General features: G+C 61.4%; 3 protein-coding genes across 8 annotated transcripts in view; 1 reads left to right on the top strand and 2 right to left on the bottom strand.

Moving 5' to 3' along the window:
• PIP5K1C (phosphatidylinositol-4-phosphate 5-kinase type 1 gamma) overlaps positions 1 to 4,468 on the bottom strand; it is a 52,700-nt gene extending 48,232 nt beyond the window's left edge. For 2 of the 5 annotated variants that reach the window (XM_066566590.1, XM_066566591.1), the window contains exon 1: positions 4,123 to 4,467. In XM_066566590.1, the coding sequence (XP_066422687.1) occupies positions 4,123 to 4,222 (100 nt within the window). In that variant the 5' untranslated portion in view covers positions 4,223 to 4,467. Of the gene's footprint in view, positions 1 to 4,122 lie in introns of all 5 variants that reach the window. The other 3 variants (XM_066566593.1, XM_066566592.1, XM_066566594.1) reach the window with 3 other exon arrangements.
• A 4,544-nt stretch (positions 4,469 to 9,012) lies between these two features.
• Positions 9,013 to 16,130, top strand: TJP3 (tight junction protein 3). Of its 2 annotated transcripts, XM_066566208.1 has the most exons (19): positions 9,013 to 9,121; positions 9,212 to 9,336; positions 9,539 to 9,641; positions 9,820 to 10,234; positions 10,535 to 10,638; positions 11,519 to 11,678; positions 11,767 to 11,854; positions 12,033 to 12,097; positions 12,228 to 12,303; positions 12,442 to 12,598; positions 12,799 to 12,907; positions 13,344 to 13,563; positions 13,872 to 14,068; positions 14,275 to 14,370; positions 14,567 to 14,637; positions 14,739 to 15,050; positions 15,174 to 15,443; positions 15,672 to 15,715; positions 15,823 to 16,130. In XM_066566208.1, exons 1-19 carry the CDS (start codon positions 9,074 to 9,076, stop codon positions 15,920 to 15,922), a joined length of 2,760 nt encoding a protein of 919 aa, XP_066422305.1. In that variant the 5' UTR covers positions 9,013 to 9,073; the 3' UTR covers positions 15,923 to 16,130. The 2 variants fall into 2 exon arrangements, with proteins under 2 accessions (XP_066422305.1, XP_066422304.1); XM_066566207.1 differs by having other exon boundaries at positions 15,672 to 16,130.
• Positions 16,131 to 16,301: 171 nt separating this feature from the next.
• Positions 16,302 to 23,184, bottom strand: APBA3 (amyloid beta precursor protein binding family A member 3). The gene is made up of 10 exons (XM_066566239.1): positions 22,201 to 23,184; positions 21,721 to 21,760; positions 21,172 to 21,317; positions 20,946 to 21,032; positions 20,231 to 20,389; positions 19,707 to 19,886; positions 19,288 to 19,500; positions 18,217 to 18,336; positions 17,345 to 17,485; positions 16,302 to 17,250 (listed from the first exon to the last, which is right to left on the bottom strand). Exons 1-10 carry the CDS (start codon positions 23,176 to 23,178, stop codon positions 17,179 to 17,181), a joined length of 2,136 nt encoding a protein of 711 aa, XP_066422336.1. The 5' UTR covers positions 23,179 to 23,184; the 3' UTR covers positions 16,302 to 17,178.
• Between the last annotated feature and the right edge of the window lie 34 nt (positions 23,185 to 23,218).

The following is a 23,218-nucleotide window of genomic DNA, read 5'->3' as shown; positions in this document are numbered from 1 at the left end:
GACAAAGCTGAAGCAGCAAGTGATGAGAAGAGCTCTCAAGTCTTTATCAGAGTATCACACAGCCATGGCAGGACTATTTCTGGAGTCAACTGGTGCTAACTGAAAGATGTGTCCATGAAGGAAGAGAGTGCTGGAATTCCTGCTGCTGCCTTTCAGGCTATAACCACCTTATATGGGAACACCATATTTCTTACGATTGTGCATCTGGCGAGAGCCCATAATGGTCATGTCAGTGAATCACTTCAATAATAGTTCCCAAATTATATATACTGTTCATACTGAATCCACTCAGGTCACTCCCTGAGGAGCCCTTCCAGAGAGGCCCATGTGCCTCCCGAGTGGGACGGGGCAGTGGCAGCTCTGCCCAGCAGTGGTGGAATGGGCTGTTATATACAGGTCAATGCCAAGTGCTGGTTAATGAAAATGAGAATAATCATTCCCCATCCTGTGTGTTCTCAGAAACTCATTCTGCAGCCTGCCCTGACACCGATACAGGCAGGCTCAGCATCCTTAGGGCAGTGCCCACATCCGCCTGCTGTGCACACTGCCCTTCCCAGCTCCCAGGCTCTACCATCCCAGCTTCCCTACGTGCTTCCAGCCGATTCATATCTTAAAGAACAATTAATTTGCCAGAGCAGCCTGAATTCTATTTTCATTGCCTTCCTCCTTCCCTGCAGCTGAGCTGTGACTTATTGACTGTGAAGTGACTGCAGGGTCTTTAAGAGTTCAAGGCACAGGGTGTTTTTCTGCCTGTTCCTGCCTGGCTGACTCCCTCTGTAATCATCCTCGCCAGCACCATTTCACGCCACAGAAGCATGTGACATCCAACTAAGCTGTGAACCATAATCATGCTGGGGATGATGTTTACATTTGATTTTTCCTCAAGCTGATAAGCTCTCTTCAATTTCCCCTCTCCATCGAGTTGGTATGAATTGAACTGCTTATGCCCCACAGGGTGGAATTCTTCTCTTATCTCTAATCTGCTCACTGAAAAAATTGTTTCCAGCAACCCTTCAAAAGTCACTTCAAAGTTATCACTGCTAAGAGGGAAGAGCTGCAATCCTGTTCCTGGGCTGTCGCAATCAACGCTCTGCAGTGCTTTGGAGACAGCCACACAGGTGCCACCAGCACACAGCACACCTGGCTCTCCCCTGGCAGGGGCTGGCATCTTCACTGTGCTCCTTCAGCCTGAGGTACAGCAAGACAGTTGTCCAACACAACTGTGAATCCTTGTTAAATCATTTCAGTTCCCTAAAGCGTTAGAATCCAACCTAGAAGAACACATTGGAGGCTTCTGCTCCAGCTCTGGACCATAAGTGATGGGCAGACTGAAGCCAGTGCAATAGGAGACCTGACCAACGGAAATAAATCCAACTTCAAGTCAACTCTACTTCCCCACTGAGAATTCCCACTTTAGAAAGGAGATGGTGGAGGCCAGTTCTGCTGTCCAACACTTGGATGGTGCCAGTTCTTTTGCAGTAACAGCTCTCCCATAACCCAACCACCCTTCAATAAAAGGTTTCCAGACCCTGTGTCTCCAGACTGCACCTGGCTAGAGGAATGGTGATGCACCCTTTGCTTACCCAACCATCCCTGGGATCAGGGCACCCCAGCCTAAACAAGCCCAGTACTCAGCTGTCACCCCACAGCACCATACCTCCCCATACCACCTCTGCTCTTGCCCACAGCTCACCAGAACCCTGGAGCAGCCCCTTTTACTCCCTGGAGTCCCTCCCCAGGGCATGAGGGTACAGATTCAGGGAGAAGGCACAGCAAGCATCTGCATCCATTAGATTTTAAAACTCCCTTTCAACTAGCTGGTCACAAAACTTTTTAAAACTTTGAAGCCAAGGTCTCAGGAATGAACAAATTGGGCCTGTATCTTCATGAATGAGCCCTGCTGCTAGCAATAAGTGAGGTTTTCTCCCTCAAAGCATGACATATCCAAAAGTTCCCTTCAGAATACTCTGTACCCTAAGTCAACCTACTGCCAAGGCCTCCCTGACTTCCAGCCCTTCTCCAGGCAGTTTTACTCCTGTACCAGACTAACTGTAATTTTTCTATAATTACTGGGGGTTTGGGGAAGGTGTTTGCTGGCCTGACCCAGTCTGGATTAACCCTGCCATGTTGTTCAGACAGAACACAGCACCCAGATGCCTCCTCTCCCACCAGGTTTCAGCCACGCTGGTGACCCTTCATCAACAGCACATGCAGAGCAGTGAGCACAAGGGGAGCAGCACAAAGCACCCGTGTAGGTGGGCCATGGGCACTTCAACACCTCCACACAGCAGCACAGGCACCAGTGCTATGGGGATCTGTCACCCAGTTTAGACCATGGAGCACAGTGACAAGCCCAGACCCACAGCACAGCCTACCCTGTGTGGGTGCAGCCATGCCCTCCCACAGCCCACCACAGGCCACCTCCATCCCCCAGGGTTTCTCTTCTCCAGCAAAAATTCCTTTGCTGATGTGCACGTTGTCCCCAGCCCCCCGGGAGCTCCAGCTGCAGGAGCAGCTGAGGCCAAGTGACACAATTTGGACGCTACCCAAGTGAGGAGTAAGCAACTTGACTTGAGAAATCAAAGCATTGGTGAGATTACTGGCTCCATTTCATATTTTTTACTATCACCGTAGAGGTAAGACAGCCTACAGGTTCATAAATTCAGATTTACTTGCTCATGGGAGAAGATAAATACACTCTCCCTGCTTAAACCCTTCCCGAGCAACAGTCTCCATAAACACTTTGCCTAGTCCTGAGCAACAACCCCCTAGCCTCTCGATAAACCAGATATATGACAGCGAAATCAGAAGGACAAACTGTGTTTTAATTGTTCATTGGTGTCTCCCTCCCCATGCAGAAGGATGGAACAAGATGGGCTTTAAGGTCCCTTCCAGACCAAACTGTTCTGTGAGTGAGCAGCAAGAGGTTCTCTCTCACTCCTTTGGCATCACCTGCCACCCCTGCCCGTGCTGGAGAACACTCCCAAAAATGTGTCCAAGGGTGTGTGGGAGCACAGCAAGCAGCCTCGGGAAGGCAGGCTGCAGGCTGCCAGCCCCTGCATTTCTTTGCAGCACCGAGGAACCACAACAGGACGGCTGGGGCAGCTTCCCCCAGCCCAGACCTCAGCACCTTACCCAAAGTTACACACTACACCCACAGCCCCAGCAGGGCAGATGGCATCTGCGAAACGAGCACAGTTTCCACTGTAATTAGCTGCTTCTCAGAAGATCTAATGATGCTCATTTAAAGGCCTGACGACACGGAGATCGCTGTCATCACACAGCCAAGCCCTCTGAGCAGCCCGGACTCCGGCAGGTGCCTGGAGCTCCGCGTCGGGCCTGCGCAGGAACGTGTCAGCCCGGCAGCAGCAGGGCTGAACATCACGAGCACGGCTCAGCCAGCAATCCTGAGGCTGTTAATGAACTAGAAATAATTAGGCAGCGGTGGAGGCGGGGGCAGGTGCACAGGCGCAGCCCCATGGATCCATCCTGCCACTCAGAAACCCCAAACCTTCTGCTAATGCCGCTGCCGGGCTGAGCCCTGACAAACGGGCTCCCTCCGGCGGGAGGGACCCGGCCGGCGACAAAGCCCCCCGCCCCCGCTGCCAGGGCCTGCCTGCTCCCCCCGACCCTGTGATCTCCGGGGAGCGACCCCCGAGAGGGGAGGGGACAGGACGGCCCCAACACGGCCTTCCAGGCCCAGCCGGGGCCGGTTCCGGGAGTAGTGCCGGAGGTGGGCGGCCTGTGCCTCGCGCGGTGGTCCGGGCGTCGCCACTGCCCCTCGCAGCCCCGAGACTGCCGAGGACAGAGACAGGGGAGCCCCATGCCGGTGTCCCCCGGTGTCCCTGCCGGGGCGGAACCAACCCGGGGCCGGGGGAGAAGGGGGGAAGGGAAGCAGCAGTTGGACGGGACCACGCGGTGTCGGGGGGGGGGGAGGGGGGGGGGCTCACTCCGGGTAGGGGGGGCGGGCTGGACCGAACCACTCCGAGCGCCCCGCGGGGGGGCCCGGCCGGGGTTACGGCTGGGCTGAACCACTGCGGGCCGGCGGGACACGGGGACACGCCGGGGCCCGGCCGGATGGGGGACAGCCAGGGGCGGCCCCCGGTGCTCGCGGCGCGTTACCTCCTGACGCGTCCGGTCCCCCTACGCCGGCCTCCGGAGTGATGGCACCGGCACTCGCCGCGGCCGAGCCCTCCGCCTCCTCAGGCACCTCCAGCTCCATGGCGGCCGCGGGCAGGCGCAGCCCCGGGGCAAGACAGGCCCCGGACAGGCCAGCGCCCGCCGCCGCTCTCCTCCCGGGTACCGGCCGCGGCGCGGGGGACCCTGGGAGCGCCGCGGACCATAGAACGCGGGTGGCGCCGCGGCCAGACACGCCCCGAACAGTGCCGGAAGCACAGCAGGGCTTTTCCGCCGGAGTTAATTGCGATGCGGCGGAGGGCTGTCGCGATAACCGGCGGGCTGTGGGATTCGACAGGGGCGGGGGGGGACAAGAGAGGCCACAGCAACTCCCGCCGATCCCTCACGGTGCGGCAGCCGCGATACCTCCGGTGGAGGGGGAAACACCACAGGATCGGAGGGCGGGGCCTGCGGTCACCATGGCACCGGGGCGGGGCTCCACGGGGGCGGGGCCTGCCTGCCAGTTGCTATGGCAGTGGAGGCGGCACTCCCGGGGGCGGGGAGTCTGCCGGTCGCCATGGCAGCGGGGGCATGGCCTGTGGGTGCCCATGGCAGCGGGGGCGTGGCCCAGGCGGAGGGGCGGGGCCCAGGCGGGGGCGTGTCCCGCCCTATGGGCAGAGCCCGCGCCCGCCGTCCCGCCCCGGTTCGGTTCCCACCGCGCTGCCCCGGCCGGACCGGGGCCTTCCTCGAGCTTCCCGGTGCCGGGTGGTGCCTTCTCGCCCCTCGCTCCGCCCCCAGTCGTCTCCGAGAGCTCCCGGTAGCCGGACAACCCCGGGCTGGACCGGGCCTGCCGTGCACCGGGACCCGGACACGCTCCCTCCTCCCTGCGCGGCCCCGGCGCCGTTCAGCGCCGCCGATTCCTAGCCCAAGCCGGGGCCCGGTTCCTCCCGGCCCCGCGGCACCATCTAGTGGCGCCACCCGGCCCGGGTCAGCCCCGGGGCGCGGGTCAGCCCGGGCCGGCCCCGCCGGTTCTCGGAGCCCCGGGGCCACGCGTGCCCCGCATGGGGAGCCGCTGCTGGGAGGCAACGCCGGGGCCACCAGCACTAATGAGGCTGCTTGGCGGCGCCGGGCCCTGCCAGAGGGGCTCCCGACTGTGGCTGGTCCTGGGGAGCGGCGGGAGCCGCTCCAGGCTCCCCGCGGGGCTCGGGCGGGAGCAGCCGGTGCCGAGCAGCGAGCGGAGGGGCTGGCGGCGGCATGGCTCCGGCTCCGGGCTGGCGGCTGCGGGCCGGGGGCTTTCGCAGAAAATGGTCCCCCCACGCCGCTTCGGCGCTGAGCTGGGAGCGGTACCGGCCCCGGCGGGAGGTGGAGAAGCGCGGCGTGGACCTGATCGCTGTCAGCGCCGGAAAGCGGCCCCGTGGGACGAGGGATGACGGGGGCCTGGTCCTCAGGTGCGGACAGGGGCAAGGGAGGGGAGGAGAGGGGGCAGCAGCCATCACCAGCTTCCCCCACACCTCCCAGGACAGGGATATCAAGGCTGACCCCCGTGTCTGTCCCCTCGTGGGACGATGGGTAACGCTGGGAGGGTTTGGGAGTCTGGGACAGAGTCCCACCGCTTCCCTGGACTGGACGAGGACTGGGGCAGAGGAACCCTTGTCTGCAAGCACCGCCAGCATCCTGTAAGCCTGTCCCGGTGCAGCGCTGGGACGGCGATGAGTGCAGGTGGCTGAGCCACCATCACGGTGGAGGACACCAGGGACAGCCCTCCTGGAGACCTGCTGTGCCCGGGAAGCTGCCCCCGGAACCCCCTTCCTGCTCCTTCCCCGCTGCAGGCAGAGTCTGGGCCACAAAGGGTTACGCAAGGCACCCTGGAGTGACACCACTGCCACCAGCCCGGGAGCTCAGCTCCTTCCTGGTCGGATCCCAGGCTCGGTGAGTGCCTAATTCTGTCCCGCGGGATCTGTCAGCCCTGCTTTCTGGCTTTCAGCTGTGCTTTCACCTGGGGAACTGGCCGTGCTTTGTCCCTCCCTGGCGGCTCCAGGACCTAGTGACCGTCCTGGGGCTCTGCCCCACAGCACGGAGATACCCGGAGGATCGGAGCTCCCCGCCCCAGGGCTGCAGGACGTGCCGCTCTGCTGCCGGTTTACACTCGGTCCGGGACAGCCCTTCCAGAGACCTTTCCCAGGGCAGGGGGTCGGGATCAGCCCATCGCTCTTTGGGTAGGGTTGGGACAGAGCAGCCCCTGGAGGGATCCGGGACCTCAGTGCTGCATGGCCAGGACCAGACAAGGGACGAGTGGTTTTGCAGCCCTGGCTGAGAGCAGGTACCTCGCTGATCCCAGGAAGGCTTTGAGGTTCTCAGGATGAGGAGCTCTATCAGGGGAGGGGGGTTGGGAAACATTTTGGGTGATGGGGTTGGCTGTGTGCACGGCTGGGGCGGGCTGTGTGTGTCACTTCCCGATAAAGGACCCCCCGACTCGTTGCTGTCCCCATGGCGGGCGTTGTTGGGGGTGTCACCCGGGGCCAGGCACAGCCCCGAACTGGGGACCTGGCCGTGGGTTGAGCTGCCCTAGCACAGCTTGGCTTTGTTTGGCTTCAAACATCTGGGGAGTGGTGCCACGGTCCGTGTGTGGGGCGGTGTGGGGCTCCCAGCGCTGCCGGTGTCCGGTGCTGGGTGTGTCGCGGTCAGCTCTGCCCAGATACTGCCTCTCCCTGCGGGGCCATTCCAGCTGCGCGCTGGTTTCTGTCGGAAACCGGCTCAGCCGGCTCCTCCTGCTGCCAGCCTCGGCCTTTGGCAGGTGCAGGCCCTACGCCAGGTCTTGAGGGGAGACTGGGGACAGGGACAGGGCTTGGTGGCACCGTAGGCACGCTGCCTGTGCCACTGGAGCTGCTGCCATCCCCATTCTGCTCCAGCCACTGCCTGGAGAGAGCAACGGGCAGCAGTGGAACGCAAGTTTGTGACCAGTTTGTGGCACCACGGTGGTGGGACAGTAGTGGGAGCCAGGTGGGGACAGTGAGGGGCTGTATTGGGTTGCATCAGGGGTAGCTCTAGCCCAGCAAATGTCACCACCCTAGGGAGGGGGATGATCTGGCTGCTCCAGGTTGGTCTCTCTTGGACCTATAGCTCACACCATGTGACCTGTAGGTGTCCAGGGAGCACAAACAACACTGGTGACACAGCTGAAGCCACCCCAATGCCACTCTGGGAGTTCCTGTTCATTATCAGCTTTCCCAGTGCCAGACAGTGGGTGCTGCCACACTGGGGTCCTGCCCAGCCCCAGCTACCCCTGGTCCCACGTGTCCCTGGGTGGCAGGGAGGCACTCGGGCTGGTTTCGGCAGCTGGTGACGCAGAGGGGACTCTGCCCTCCACACCCGTGGCTGCAGCATTCACCTGCCTGTCGGGTGAATGATTACCCCAGGCCTTCCCCAGCCCTCCCTGGGCTGCAGTGGGCTGGGTCTCGTTTCAGGCTGGTCTCATTTTGGGGGTCAGCCCCGGCTGCCTCAGCCCCGCTCCAGCCAGGGCTGCCCATGGGATGTCCTGGTGTCAGGGCTATGCTGCCTCACTTGCCCAGGGCTGGCTGCCCACTGCCACATCCCTGATGCGGCACCACCCTGGCATTGCCCACGAGGTGTCTCTGTCCCACCAAATCTGCCCCTTGGCCAATTCCCAAAGGGCTTGTGGAGATTTTGAGCTCCCTGTGGCACCAATGTGGGTAGGTAGGCATCTCTGGCAGGGCTGAGGGTGGCTGAGCTGTGTTGGGGGCTGTTAGGAATGAGCACAGGCACTCCAGAGCCCGCAGACATCACGGCTGTGTGGTCCCATGGGAACTGAGGGTGTGCAGTTTGGAGAAGGGTGCTCAGGGGACTTCATTGCTCTCCCAAAAGGAGATTGTAGTGACGTGGGCATCAGCCTCTTCTGCCAAGTGTCAGGACCAGAGGAAATGGCCTCAAACTGCACCAATGGAGGTTCAGATTAGGTACTAGACAATTTTTTTTTTCACTGAAAGAGTGGTCAGGCAATGGAATAAGTTGTCCATAGAGGTGCTGGAGTCATCATCCCTGGAAGCATTCAAGAGGCATCTGCATGTGGCACTTGGGGACATGGTTTAGGGGAGATTATGGTGGTGTTGGAGTGACAGCTGGATTTGATGATCTTGAAGGCCTCTTCCTGCTTTGATGATTTTGTGATTCTGTGAGGCCCTGAACAAAGGGGCCTGTCCCTGTCCCACCCCACGGGAACTGGTGGGAGGCTCTGGTCGTGCTGTCTCCCACCATGTCTCTCTGGGCTCATGCTGACATTACCTACAGGGAACCAGGAGCTGGTGGAGATCCCTGGGCCCATCCCAGAAGTTTCAGCCTCAAAGGGATGTTATTCTGTCAGGCTTGTTTGCCTCAGGTGGAAAACATTGGATTTGGGGAAAACCCAGAACAATCAAATGGTGAAACTGGGGCAGTTGTCAGAGCTGCCGAAGCCCAGAGTGGGTGGGCAGACACTAAAACACCATCCAGAGCAGCACCCCAAGGCCTGCCAGCTCCAGGAGGACAGAGGGGAGTCAGACCATGAGGATGGCATGGACAGCGGGTACCAGCCATGGAGATGAGTCCTGTGCTTGCCCTGTGTAAAACCCCCCCTGCCATGGACTCATGTCTGAGGGGATGGAGATGGATCCCCAGGGGGGATGTCATGGTGCACAGAGCTCTGGGTTCAGAGCCATGCAGGGTTAGCTGGGGTGTGCCACAGCTGCCAGCCCCAGTGTCCTGGCACTGTGGGGCTCTGTCCCCTGCAGCCTCACAGTCCCTGGTGCTCATGGCTCAGTTTTGCTGCTGCTCTGTGTTGCAGCCTGATGTTGGGTTGAGGAAGGGGCCGGCGGCTGCGAAGAGGAGCCGGAGCCGGTCAGAGCCCCCCGGCCGTGCGGCTGCCACCGAGCCCCTGCCCAGCTTGTGCTGGTGGGTGCCCACCATGGAGGAGATGGTGATCTGGGAGCAGCACACGGTGACACTGAGCAAGGTCAGTGTCTCCTGGGGTGGCCCCACTGTGGGAGGGGACGGGGTCTGTGGGGTCAACTCTGCTTGACTCCCTTCTGCCCACCCCCACCAGGACCCTCACCGGGGCTTTGGATTTGCTGTCTCTGGAGGCTGTGACCGTCCCAACAGGACAACCGGGGACACAGCGGTGTTTGTTTCAGATGTGGTGTCTGGGGGACCAGCAATGGGTCAGCTCCAGTGAGTGCACGGGGCCAGAGGGGGTGATCACTGCCAGCAAGGGTGGGAGGGATGGAGAATCGCTCCTGCTGGGACGGGGCCAGCACCACTGTTGCCCTGCCTGGCTGGAATGGGATCCCTTGGGGTACACTCACCACCCCACCAGCTCCCTGGGCTGGGAGCTGTGCCTGGGATAGCATCTCAGCTGCATTTTCCCTCCCAGGAAGAAGGATCACATTGTTATGGTGAATGGCCTTTCCATGGAGAACGTCCCATCCTCTGTTGCCATCCAGACACTTAAAACCTGTGGCAAGATCGCCAACATTGTGAGTGTGCTCTGTGGTGGGATGGGGGCTGGCATCACGCTCATGCTGGTGCCTGTCCCCATCCCAGATCCCCTGTCCACATGTGCCCAAGGTTTGGGGCTTGGGAATTGCTGCAGGGACATCTCCTGGCAGACACAGCTGTACCCACCATCCTCTTCTGCTCACTGTGCACCTGCAGACACTGAAAAGACCAAAGAAGATTCAGCTCCCTGTGAGCAAGAGCAGCCCTGGGTCCCCTGCCGTGCCCCGGCACTACCACTCAGATGAGGAGTACAGGCTGCACCACTCCCGGGATGACCTGGATCACAGCCAGGGCTACGATGGGGACTCGTCCAGCGAGAGGAGCTCTGGTCACCAGCACGATGACCGCCGCCAGCACAGGCTGGTGTCACGGAGCCGGAGGCGGAGCCAGGACAGCAGCCACCGGATGCAGAGCAGCTCAGATCGGAGAGGCCAAGGCAGACATTGCTCCTTTGGCCAGAACGGGGACACCAACGGGCTGGCCCTGGTGTCGGGCTTCAAGCGGCTGCCGTGCCAGGATGTGCCAATGAAGCCCATCACCTCGGTCCTGGTGAAGCAGAAGCAGAATGAGGGTGAGGCCCTCCTGCTCCTGCTGTCCCTGGGTCTTGTTGCCTGATTTCTGGCCATGCCTTCTCCCAGGGAGGAGATGATGGCTGGGTGGGTGCCAGGGCCTGGCTGCAGCAAGGGGACACTGCATGCCATGCTGGGTGCACTAAACCTCCTCCCCTCAGCTAGGGGCTACAGAGCTCAGCTTTGTGGCTTGCCAGTACCCCAAGGGGAGCTGGGGCTTGTGGGGGTGGTGCTGAGCAGGGACCTGGAGGGGGTCTTGCATCTGCCTGACTCTGTGACCATCACGGCTCTCTCTGCTGCAGAGTATGGCCTGAAGCTGGGGAGTCAACTTTTTGTCAAGCACATAGTGGAGGATGGGCTGGCAGCCAAGGGCAACTCCTTGCAGGAGGGAGACCTCATCCTGAAGGTATGGGGGCCCCGGGGTGCAGGGCATTCACTGGGAGTCTCATCTGCCCCTATCTGCCCCTCTCTGGAGGGCTCATCCCTGGCTGGTGTCACTGCCAGGGCCCAGCCATGGCCATGCTGGAGGCAGTTCTGCCTGTGCCCACTCCCTGCCCCAGCCCCCCTGGCTGTCCCAGGGACCAGCTCCCTGCTGCCAGGGCTGGTGGCATGTCCTGCTGGCACAGTGGGCACATGTCTACCCCACTGTCCCCACGGTGTGTGGTCCCCCACTGTGTGTCCATGTCCCCACTGGATGACAGTCACAGGTGTTTGTCAGATAAAACAGTGCTTAAAGTACTTGGGGAGGTGGAAATAAAGGAGACCCTTTGTTTGCACACCTGGTCAAGGCAGACCCATGGCTGCTGGGATCTAGTGCCAAAGTGACTCTGGGGTAAACAGAAGGGATTTCATCCCACAGTCTCTTGGGAAAAGCAGCTACCACTCAGGGAGATCTCAGCCCCAGAGCCTGCTTTGGGCCTGACTCCCTGCATCAGGCCAGGGCATGGAAGGACAGTGCTGGGCCCAGGGCAAAGAAAAATTGAGGTTCAGGTGTCTGAGGGGTCCTGCAATCCTGCCTGTGGGCAGAGCCCCAGGCAGGTGGAAGTGAGTGTTAACAAACCATGCTAATGGTTTAATGGTTTCCTCTGTACAAAATGAGGTCACACTGGGAAGCAGCCAGGAACAGGGACACAGAATAGGTGAAGCTGCAGGAGCTGGCGCTGGCCTGGAGGAGCTGGGAAGGGAGCAGGAAGATGGCAGTCAGAGTATCCCACCCCCGTGGGGTGTTCCTGGGGGTGACTTTCCCAGGAGCAGGTGCCCTGAGGCCTCCCACTCTGCCCCTCCAGATCAATGGGGTAGCCAGCCAGGACATGTCCTTGGCTGAAACCCAGCAGCTCATTGAGCAGACAGAGGGGATCCTGACCCTGCTCATCCTCCGTGACCACCAGCAGTTCCTGGTCAACATCCCTGACGTTGACAGCCAGAGCGACAGCTCCCGGATGGACGGTGAGGGGACACGGTGCTGGGGCCAGCGTCAGTCACACAGCACAGGGACTGCATGGCCACTGCTGCATCTCCCTTCCTGTGCCTGCAGATATCTCAGACATCGACTCTGAGCTGTCCCATCCGCCATCTCCAGAGGCCTCCCCACGATCTCCAGCTGCTGCCAGGACAAAATCACCGTAAGGCCCACACTGTCCCCCTAAGCCCCTCTGTCTCCTGAGAGATCCTTCTGTGTTCTCCACCTGTCTGGGGATGTTCTCTATTCCTAAGCCAATATCCCTGGAGGTGGTACTGCCATGCCCAGCTTGCTCTGCTCTCTCCACTGCCCTGCCTAAATCCTGCTCAACCTTGTTCCAGGGAGAGGGAACGATCAAACAGGGAGCCTGTGGCCAAGGTGACTGTAGCTGATGTTCAGGGCCCAGGTGAGTGGGCACTGGGGGGTCTCCATGCTCCTGTGCATCTCCACTGCCCAAAGCCCCATGGAGCCATGCCAGGGCTCCCTGTGCCTTGGCACAGCCACTGCTGCTCCTAGACCAACTCTCCTTCCTGCAGACCTTCTGGAAACCATGGAGCAGGATGGGCACAGCCCCCACACCAGTCTCACTGCCCAAGCTGCCCACAAGGATGGGTATGTCTGCAAGAGGCAGGGTGAATGGCTGGGGGACATGAGGAGCTGCTGTGTCACAGGGTTGGGGTGACAGGGTCAGCACCTCCCTGTCCTGTCCTTGCATGTCACCACTGGCCTGACTGTACTTCCCTGTGGCAGGTACAGCACCAACTCCAGGGTCGTGCAGTTTGTGAAGGCCAAGAGCGTGGGGCTGCGGCTGACGGGTGGCAACGATGTGGGAATCTTCGTGTCGAGCGTGCAGGAGGGGAGCCTGGCTGACAGCCAGGGTGTTCAGGAAGGTGACCAGATCCTGCAGGTACCCGAGGCTGAAAATGCTCCATATGCCGCTGCACCTGGACTAGCTCCAGCACTTTTGGGTCCAATATCTCTCCAGGGTGACAAGGACCACTTCCCTCTCCCACTCTGCCCTGGGCACTGCTGTCCCTGGGTCCCCTGCTGCTGCCCATGCCCTCTGTCCTGTTGGCAGGACCATGTCCAAGTGCTTTTCTGTGGCAGGTGAATGACACCAGTTTCCAGAACGTGACCCGTGAGGAGGCTGTGGAATATCTCATGGCCCTGCCCCCAGGCGAGGAGGTCACGCTGTGGATCCAAAGCAAGCAGGACAGTGAGTGGTGACCAGGCTCTTGCTGGGCTTGTGCCTCTCCATCCTCTGTCTATTCTGGGCAAGCATCAGACCTGCTGGACTTGCCATGGCCCTTCTTGTCCCTTCAGGGTGGTCCTTCTTCCCCTTCTCCTCCAGAGTGCTGATGGGAGGGGTCCAGACCATCCCAGCCCTGTTTGTGCCTCGGCTTCCTGGAGCACAGGGGCTTTCTGGGACCATGGCTCAGCCTGGAGAGGCCAGTATGTGCTGGCGAGTCAGATCCTACTGTCCCCAGCATGCCTGAGAGTGCCATGGGAGGAAAAAGCGTCCCTAATACCCTCCTTAGCAGCAAGGGCTCCTTTGCAACCTCCCAGCCAGCCTAGTGCCTTCCCAAATCTCTCCAGCATCTTCTTCCTCAGCCATCTCCTCCCCTGATGGTCCCTATTACCCTGGGCTTCAGTTTACAGGAAGATGGTGTCGTCCAACGTGGGTGACTCGTTCTACATCCGGACACACTTTGACTTTGAGAAGGATACGCCATCAGGGCTCAGCTTTGTCCGTGGGGACGTGTTCCACGTGCTGGACACCATGTACCGGGGCAGGCTGGGGAGCTGGCTGGCTGTGCGCATGGGCAGGGACCTGCAGGAGCAGGAGAAGGGCATCATCCCCAACCAGAGCAGGTAAGGATGGAGCCAGGAACAGCCCCTGGACAAGCAGAGACAGAGAAGGCTCCCAAGTGAGACGGGGACAGGGATGGTGTGCTCAGTGAGAGGAAGGGCAAGGGCTGGTTGGACAGTGGTGGGGAGTGGGAGGTGGTGAAATCCCTTCTCAGGGTGGTGAGGCAGCTGACTGTCAAGTTGTCCAAAGTCCCAGAGAGAGAAGTCTAGCATGGCCTCACCTGGCTGTGCCACCGAGCAAGGGTGCCAGCTTCTCCTGACCTGCTCCTCAAACCCAGAGGCTGCAGGTCCTGAGCCCTCTCCTCTCCCAGGGCCGAGCAGATTGCCAGCCTGGAGTCGGTGCTGAAAGCCACGTCTGGTGCCAACCCCTCCGGGGCAAGGGCTGAGTTTTGGAAGCTGCGGGGCTTGCGGGGAGCCAAGAAGATGCTGCGGAAGAGCCGGGAGGACCTGTCTGCCCTCACAAAGCAGGGGCGCTACCCACCCTATGAGAGGGTGGTCCTCAAGGAAGGTGGGCACCAGGACAGCCTGACCTACCTTGGGGACACGGCTCCTGGGGCTGCCCTGCTGTGGGTGGTGCTGATGGGCCCTCCTCTCCTGGGAGGAGCAGGATGAGTCGCAGGCCTGTGGGCACCATGAGGAGCGGGGCTGGGTGCTTGGGTGCTGGGAGCTCTGCCCTTGCCCCCAGGCACCCTGAGCACCTCTGTCCTCCCACAGCCAGCTTCAAGCGGCCCGTGGTGATCCTGGGCCCCATCGCAGACATCGCTGTGCAGAAGCTGAGCAGGGAGCTGCCCGAGCTGTTCGAAATTGCCCGTAAGTGCCCCCACACTGGGGAGAAAATGATATCCAGCAGCCAGACCCTGTGAGAGTTCTTTACCTTGGCTCCCTCCCTATGACACCCCAACACCTTCCTGGGCTAATTCACCCTTTCCCCTCCTCTCCCTGAGGGACACAGCCTGGGGCTGTGGGAGGTGCAGCCCCTCTCATGCCCCATCTCTGTGTCCTGCAGCGAGTGTGCCCCGAGATGGGGCATTGTCCAAGGTCATCAAGCTGGACTCGGTGCGGCAGATTGCAGAAAAGGTGAGACCTTTCCCATGTCCTTGGAGCCAGCTGGGGCCTGTGGCAAGCCCATGGCCCTCATCCCTGCTCCCAGCAGGGCTGATGGCTGTGCCCTGCCCCAGAACAAGCACGCCTTGCTGGACATCACGCCCTCGGCTGTAGAGCGCCTCAATTACGTGCAGTACTACCCTGTGGTGGTGTTCTGCGAGCCCGAGAGCCGCCAGGGCATCAAGGCCATGCGGCAGTGGCTGGCGCCCGACTCCAGGAAGAGCTCCCGGCGCCTCTATGCCCAGGCCAACAAGATGAAGAAGTATTGCAGCCACCTCTTCACAGCCACCATCAGCCTCAGTGGCAGCGGCAATGCATGGTATGAGCAGATCCAGGACATCATAAGGACACAACAAAGCCAGCCAGTCTGGACAACAGCAGAGCAGGTACAGGGCATGGGCTCTCTGTGGCAAGGCTTGGCCTCCTGGGGCTGCAGCCAGGCAGGTGATGGGGCTGCACATGGCCCCCCGTGGCTGAGGTCCCATGTCTCTGTCATCCCCACCCCTCAGGCAGATGTAGCCACCGAGGCCAGTCTGGACCTGCTGAACCCACCAAGCAGAGTGCCCTCAGGCTACCTGACATGTGACAGCCGTGCCAACAGTGACTACGATGACACCACGGATGGGGAGGCGGGCGCCTACACTGACGGCGAGGCAGAGGAGGCCTATGACCAGCCTGGGCTGGCCCGTTCCTCTGAGCCAGCACAGCTGGCCCCGAGCCAGGGCCTGGACTTCTCTGAGCCAGCACAGCTGGCCCCAAGCCACAGCCAGAGTGAACAGGTGGGTTGTCCTGGACTGGTACAAGAGCCTGGTGGGGCAGAAGAGGGTGGCACAGTGCCCAGCTCTGGCGCATAACTGCCATTCTCATGGCACAAGCAGGGTGTCATCTTTGGCTGCTGCAGGGTCCAGCTGTGTCTATGCCCAGCTCTGGGTGGCCAGGGGCAAACGCCCCAGGCTGGAGCACAGCCCCTGTCCTGCCCCTGACCTCTCCCACATCTTCTTCCCCAGGTGCCCAAACGGCCACAGCAGGGCAGACGCTATGACAGCATCAGGTACCCTGTGCCCCGGGGTGGGGATGGCAGCTGCCCAGGCCTGGGGACAGTCCCAGAAGGGCACTGTCCCTGTCACACAGAGCCATCACCACCCTTCTGTTCCCCAGGGAATACGAGCACGAGGCGGTGAGGAGGAGGTTCACACGGGCCAGGGATGACTCAGACCAGGATGAAGGCTACGAGTGGGGCCCAGCCACAGATGTGTAGTGGCACAGCTGGCCTGTCCTGCCAGGCCAGCCCTCCCACAGCCCTGCACAACTGGGTGCAGCTGACAGCTCAGGTGGTGCCCCTGTGGCCAGGCTGGGCTGGGCCCAATCCTGCTATACCCCGCATCACCAAGTGCCTGCACTACCACGTGCCTCCTTCCCTTTTGGCCACAGCCACTGCTACTGGAATAAAAGGGATGTTTGGGTCAGGATGGGCTGTTTCTGGGGGTGCTGGGTGGCAGCATACAGGGGATACTGTGCAGCAGGGTGGTCCTGCTGGGACCCAGGCACCTCCCTGGCCAGTGGCCCTGTGTACAATGAGGCATTGCGGGGGCACTTGGGGCCTGGCACCAGGGCAGGCCTGGGATGTGCTCCCCAGAGCTAAGCCTCCTCTGCTGCAGTGCCCCTGCAGCTCCTCAAATGCAGCCTCCCATATTTCCCAAAATTTTTATTTTTAGAGCAACCAAGCACATAGGCACAACCAGGTCAGCACTGCTGCAGCCCTGGGGGCCCAGAGAGCTGTTCACAAAAAGGCTCACAGCCCCAAACTCCCAGGATGTGGGGCTGGGCAATGCCATGTTCCCTTCTGCTGCTCCAAGGGCTGTGGCTCTGGGCCGGGCTGTGCATGCAGAGCGATTCAAGGCAGCACCAGGGAAAAGCTGAGGTTTGCACCCCAACAGGCCTCTGGCCAAGCCATGGGAGTAAAGGAGGTGCCAAGAGTGCTTCTGCCCTTAAGGCTGAGTCTGGGAGTTGCTGGGTATCCCCCAGGGGTGCCAGTGTGCACCCACACATGGCTGTGTGGGGTCAGTGCTACTCTGGGGCTCTGCTGGCTGAGCTCTGCAGTCGAGCTGTGCTTCCAGCACCATCCCCACCTTGGGAAAGGCACCGTGGGTGAGTGTTAAAGTACAATAGTCAGTGACTGGGTGGGGGGAACTTTCACACAGAGCCCCCTCACCTCCCACAAGTACAAGGCTAAGGTGAGGGACCCTGTGCAGCAGCAGGACAGGCACTGTGCAGGCACTGTGAGGTGGGGAGAGGTAATTGGAGCGGGAGAGGTGCCCAAAGTGTGGCACCACAGGCCTTGGTGCTGCTCAGGCTGGGTATCAGCCCCCAGTGTCCCACTATGTCCTGAGTAAAACAAAAGAGGTGCAAACTTGGGCCCTGCTGAGGGTTCTGCTGCAGGGCTGGGGCGGAAGGCAGAGCCAGTCCTGCCCCTGCAGCTCTGGGCTCGCTCCTGCCTGCCCCAGGCACGGTGGCTCAGAGGAAGAGGGGCTGCTCCTGCCCCGTCAGCAGACGGTACGTGGAGGCTGGCATGGTCTTGATGTGCACCTAGGCAGAGAGGCACAGATTAGAGACCCCAGCCTGGGCTGGAGGGTGCTGGTGCACAGCTCTGAGCCCAGCAGCTCCGTGGGGCCCAGCTCACCTCACTGACGGCCTCAGTGAGGATCTGGATGATTTTGTCGTGTGGCGTGGCCACCACGCTCTGCCCGTTGATCTCGATGATGCGGTGCCCCACGCGGATGCCGCCCCGCTCCGCGATGCCCCCGCGCATCAGGCTGCAGATCTGGGAGGGGGGAGGGCCGTGAGAGCAGGGCTGTGCCCACAGCCCAGCCCTGCCACCACTGCTCCAAACCCTCACAGCCCCAGAGGCTCTCGGTCAGAGCTCTGCCTGGGTGCACAGCTCCTCCAGCCCCTGGGCATGCAGTGAGGGCAGGGATGTTCCTGGGCATTGCTGCCATCAGCGTGATGTGCTGAGCTGGGCCCACGGCAGCCCCCAGGATTTTGTCCCCCAGCTGACTCACTGAGCCCTCCTGCTCCCCTCAGGCTGGGGCTGCAGAGACTGAGCTGCTCCCTGGGGCAACAGGAGAGATCCACATCTCCAGTCCTATGGGGAGCACCAGTTGGTGTGTGAGGTGGCTGTGCCACCCACCCAGCTCCCACTGAGCCCAGGAATGTCCCTCTCTGCCTTCCCAACACAGCCACACAAGAGCCCAGGGCAGGGAGTAGCTTAGGCACAGGGGACAGCAACAACTGTCACTGAGGTCATGCCCAGAAAGCCAGGAAGAAGCCACCACCCTGAAAGCAAACAGCTACAGAGCACCAAGAACAGGGATACAACCACCAGTGCTGCAGAAAGGCTGTGAGGAGCTTTTTGCTGTGCACAGCAGAGCCCTGTGACCCCTTGGCCTGGGCAGGCACCTGCAGTGTGGGAGCTGGGCGCTGGTCCCTGGACACAGCTGGCTCTGCCTGTCCCTCAGCAGACCCTGGCCCAGCTCCCATCCCACAGGCACTCACCACACCGTTCTCAACACAGAAGCCCAGCTGGTACTTGGAGTCGGGGCGTCGGATGACAGCCGTGGTGACAGGGGGACAGTGCACAATATTCAGTGTCACCTCAGTCTGGTGCTTCAGCTCCTGGAAGGTGGGATGGGGCACAGTCAGATTTTGGAGAGCTATTCAGACTGGTTGAGGGGCAATGCAGTCCTCCTGGGGGAGAAGACAGACTCCCACATGGAGTTCTGTTTGACAACTTCCCCTGGTTTCCCCTTTCCCTGTCCCCTCACTGGCTTGGTACCACTGGTGGCTGGCCCCTCTCCCCTGGAGACCTTTTGCCCTGCCCTTAGCTCTGCCCCCCACCCCATCCCCTTTTTAAGCTGCCTGCACCACGTGGTTGCTCTCTTTCTTGCTGGGTTCCCTTCAGCCACATGTGATACACTTTGCTGAACTAAAACCTTGCAAAAAGGAGGCTTCCTAGCCTCTCTCACTGAGCTAGCTGTGTGAGTGTTGTGTGTGGATTTGACTGCATTGCCTGAATGTTTGCCCAACCTACTTTTCTACAGGAGAGGTTTGTTGGGAACAGATAATAGACAGCAGCACCCATCATCCAACACCCGCATTGCTCATGTGAGGCCTGAGGATTAGCAACTTGTTTTCAGTGGGGAAACTGAGGCACACAAAGGGATACTGCAAATGCAAATGCAGGGACAAGAACTTACCAACCCAGCCCAAGACATCCCTACCCCTGAGGCTATGCTGTCCCTGCTTCCAGCTCCTTCCCATTCTACTGAGAGGTAGATGATGCAACAGGTTCCCTTCAGGACAGGTGCCCGCCTCCTCCTCCACCCTCCTTTTCAGGCGGGGCCACAGCAAGTACACTCCCCAGTTTGTCCCTTTGTCCCCTGCCTTCCTCCAAGCACTCTGAGCAGGAACTGCCACAGCCTAAAGGACAGGTATGACCTCTGCACACCTGTCTCCAAAGCTGGGGGCCCCAAAGGAATCCTGGTGTCACAGACACCCCTAGATCATTCAGGCCAGTCCCCATCTCCTCCGTGGGGTGAGGCAGGAGGTCACCCTGCCCTGGCTCACCCGGATGATGCTCTGGCAGGTGCCCAGGGGCAGCCCCACCAGGCTGGTCCCATTGACAGACATGAGGCGGTCCCCGATGCTCAGCTCGCCCGAGCGCTCCGCGGGGCCCCCGTGCATCAGGTTGGCGATGACCACGGTGGGCAGGATGGAGCCCCAGCCCGACTCCACAACGGCGATGCCCAAGATTTCCCCCTTCTGCTTCCGGATGCACACCTGGGGGGAGAACAGGTGGGTTACGGTCACAACCTCCACCAGAGCCGTGGAGCACGTGTCCCAGCCCACAGCTGCACTCACAGCTGGCTGGGATAGGGTCTGGTTTTGGAGGGAGCACCTCAGCTGCACAGGGAGCCATGGAGTGGATGACACAGAGGTGCCAGTGGGTTCCCCACACTGTCCCCACCCCTCGGAGCAGCTCTTACATCCTTGCAGTTCTCCTGCCGCGAGAAGTGGCTCAGCTCTGTGTTGTGCTGCTCCTGGTCCTGCAGGGCACGGCTGTACTGCCGCGGGCTCAGCTCGCTGGGGTCGATGCTGTTGGCCTCCAGGAAGCGCTGGTAGGCCACGCCAAACGCCTGCCCGATGGCCTGGGCGATGACCTGGGCCTGGAGAAACACAGGGGCTGTTCCTGCCTGTGCCTCAGGGCTGGAGCCAACAGCTCCCAGTGCCCTGCAGTGCCCAGCACAGGAACTGTGCTTGGGAGCTCCAGGGTGTCCTGGCTCCTTCCCTGCTGGAATGGGCCCCTGTGTGGAGCCAACCCTCCCATCCACTTTGCTCGCTGGGGCTCTGCAGGGCACAGAGATGCTCAGGCTGGGCTTCTGCCTCTCCCTAGTGGGGAGTGAGGGGTCTCTGCTGCAGACCCAGCCCAGAACACCCAGTTATTACACTGGGATGGGACTCAGGTCCCCAGGGCCACCCGCCCACGCCAGGGACCCCTGTGCTGCCTCACATCAGGCGAGTGGAAGACGTGGCAGATCATCTTGTAGAGCCGCTTCTCCTCCGCCACCTCCGAGCGCCGCGGCAGCTTCCGGCGCGCCATGAGCACCACGAGGGAGCCAATGTCGGCAATGTAGGAGATGGTCTGGAGGGAGTGGTCCATCATGGCCTCCTGGCAAGGGGAACACGCAGAGAGTTCAGCCCCCTCGGGCCCATCAGACCACGCGGGCACTGTGAGCCTGCTGGCACTGCAAGCAGGAAGGGTTTGGCTACGGTGCTGGGATGTGGCACAGCTGCCCAGCACATGCTGGCCAGAAACCGTGTCTGTGCCAAAAGGTACAAACAGATCCTTCATCAAGGACTCATTTGTGTCCCTGGGTGTCACCAGGGGACAGGACAGCTCTTCTCTCTTGCTATAATGCAGAAACTAATCCTGAGGCAAAGAGCTCTCCAGATTTCCAGCCTGGGTTCCCCAGATCTCAGTTTGGGTTCCCAGCAGCTCCAGAGGGTGCAGGTCACATGGGAAGCCTTGTGCAGCCACACAGAGAGGCAAGGACATGACACAGGATGGCTATGAAGTGACATGTCCCCTCCCAGACATGTGTCCTCATCCATAGGCCATCACTGGGCAAGACCCTGCTGGTGTGGGAGCAAAACTGAGATCCTGAGACCAAACAGGAATGTTGAAGCATCCACAGAGCCACATGGTTACTGCTGTTCCTGCTCACCTGAGTGTCAGCAGTGAGCACCTTGATCCTCTGTGTGGAGACAAACAGATCCACCTCCGTCATGGGCTGGGACTCCCCCTCGGGTGCCTGCAGAATGATGGAGAGGTCACAGGACCCTGCTGGGACCCAGCCCCACAGCCAGGTGCCCTCAGGCAGACCCTGGGCACTGCCCCACACCCACAAGGGGCAAGGCTTGGGGCAGCCATGCCCCCCATCCTTCCTGCACCTTGATCCTGTCCACGGCCTCCTGGGCCTGCGCCATGCGGACACTGGTCGGGGGATTCCTCTCCGAGGCCAGCTGCGTGGAGCCCAGGTACTTGGCCCCAAAAATCACACCATCCAGCAAGTCCTCTGGGTCACAAGGGCCTGGAACTGAGGCGTTGGGAGGGACTGAGCAGAGGCTGCTCCCCCACCTCTGAAACTGGGGATTACCAACTCCTGCTGCCTTGTTAGCTGCATTCCTACACACAATGAGTGTAGTGCTTGGTACATGGGCACCTGGCATCACCGGGGGACCAGGGCTGCTTTGCCCCTTCCCTTGGCAACACATGGCATCCTTTTCCCCCAGTATATCCCCTCCCTGATCCCTGACACACCTCCATTTCCTCAGCAAACCCTCAAACAAGCCACGTGGAGCCTGGTGCACCCGCTCTGGGTAGGTGCAGAGCTGCTGTTCCCTCCCTAACCAGGACCCCGGACCACGCCCATTCAGGGTCAGAGCAGGTGGGGCAGGACTCCTGGATGCTCTTGCTGCTCAAGAACAGAAGCAACTCACCCTCTTTGAAGGCTGGGCAGGATGATGGGGATTCCCTGTTCTGCAAAGCAATGAGAGAGCAAGTGAGGCTGTGGCTGGGACCTCAGGGATTCAGCCTGCCTGGCCCTGGAGCAGTGGGACAGCAAAGGCAGTGTCCCTGAGGATGGGGGAAATGGCATAGGGTCCCAGGTTTGGACAGAGAGGAACAGGGGCTGGAGGGAAAGACGGCACAGAATCCCAGGACCAGAGGGGCTGTTTGGACCCACCAGCCTCTGCCCCAGGGCACATGTGAATCAGCCAGCCATGCAAGCATGCATTCAGGGCAAAGCCGGTACCAAGGGTCTTGTATGGGCAATCTCGCAGCGCAAGGCCCTGTAAGACCTGAGCAAAGTCATCCCTGGCTCTCCTTTGCCCCCATCCCAGACCCCAGAAGGGATCAGAGCCAAGGGGCATGTCCTGGCTCCTGCTGCCCCACGGCAGCCCAAGGCACGGTGCACTCACGGTCACAGCGCCCTGAGCTGGCTGCTCTGTCCCGGGCACCAGAGCGGAAGGCAGGGCTGCCCACGCCGGCTCCGGGGAACCTTCCCGAGCACCCTCGCAGGCAGAATCGTCCTCGCAAAGCCCCTCTCTGTAACACCAGCTGCCAGAAGGCTCTTCCTCTGAGCTCTCTGGCCTCCCCAGCCCTTCAGCCTTCTGCACAGCAGCTGGTTCCTCCTGAGCCTGCAGCATCTCCAGGTTGGTCCCAGCCAGGACATCGGAGTGGGCCAAGGGGGTCTCGGCACCAGCCTCGGGCAGTCCCCCCTCGTAGCACAGGAGGCTGAGCAAGTCCTCCCGGTCAGCCTCGGCGAAGAGCAGCCCGTGGCAGGGCCGGTGGCAGGCGGAGTGCTGCGGGCAGCAGGGACGCGTCGCCAGGCCCCGGCCCGTGGCCACGTGCAGCGGGCACGGCCGGCACCGGCCCGGGCACTGCCCGCGGCCCCGCCGGGCACCAGCGCCCGAGCGGGATGGCGAGCCCTGCTCTGGGGCGGACGGGCAGTCACGGAGGTTGGGGTCGAGGGTCTCAAGCCGAGCCAGCAGCCCTTGGATCTCCGAGGGTTCGTCCTCCACATCCTCGGTCCACTCGGCCCTCGGTGCGGGGCGGGCGCGGGGCTCGGGGGTCTCATCCAGCTCCATGCCCGAGGGGTCGGCGCTGCTGGGGCTCCGGGGTCGCCCCGTGTCCCGAGGGGCCATCCCGGCGTCGGGCTCCCAGCGGGCAGAGCCCTGCGGCGCCTCGGGCACCGCCTCGGCTTCCATCGCCCTTCCCGAGCCCCGGCACAGCTCGGTCCGTCCGCACGCACCTCCCGCGAGCTCCGGGGCTGCGGCGGGCTCCGGCCCCTCCAGCCCGGAGCCGCTGCCGGGCTGCGGGGCGCTACGGGAGGGCTCCTCCGGCCGCCCGCCGCCCCCACAGCGCCCAGGGGCGTCCGGTCCGTCCTCCGTGTCCATGGCCCGCGGCTCCGCGCTCTCATCGCTGCCGCCACCGGGG

This window comes from Molothrus aeneus, chromosome 27 (assembly GCF_037042795.1).
Source record: "Molothrus aeneus isolate 106 chromosome 27, BPBGC_Maene_1.0, whole genome shotgun sequence".
Taxonomy (NCBI): domain Eukaryota; kingdom Metazoa; phylum Chordata; class Aves; order Passeriformes; family Icteridae; genus Molothrus; species Molothrus aeneus.
Note: the sequence above shows the minus strand (reverse complement) of the source record. Positions and strands in the feature narration are given on the sequence as shown.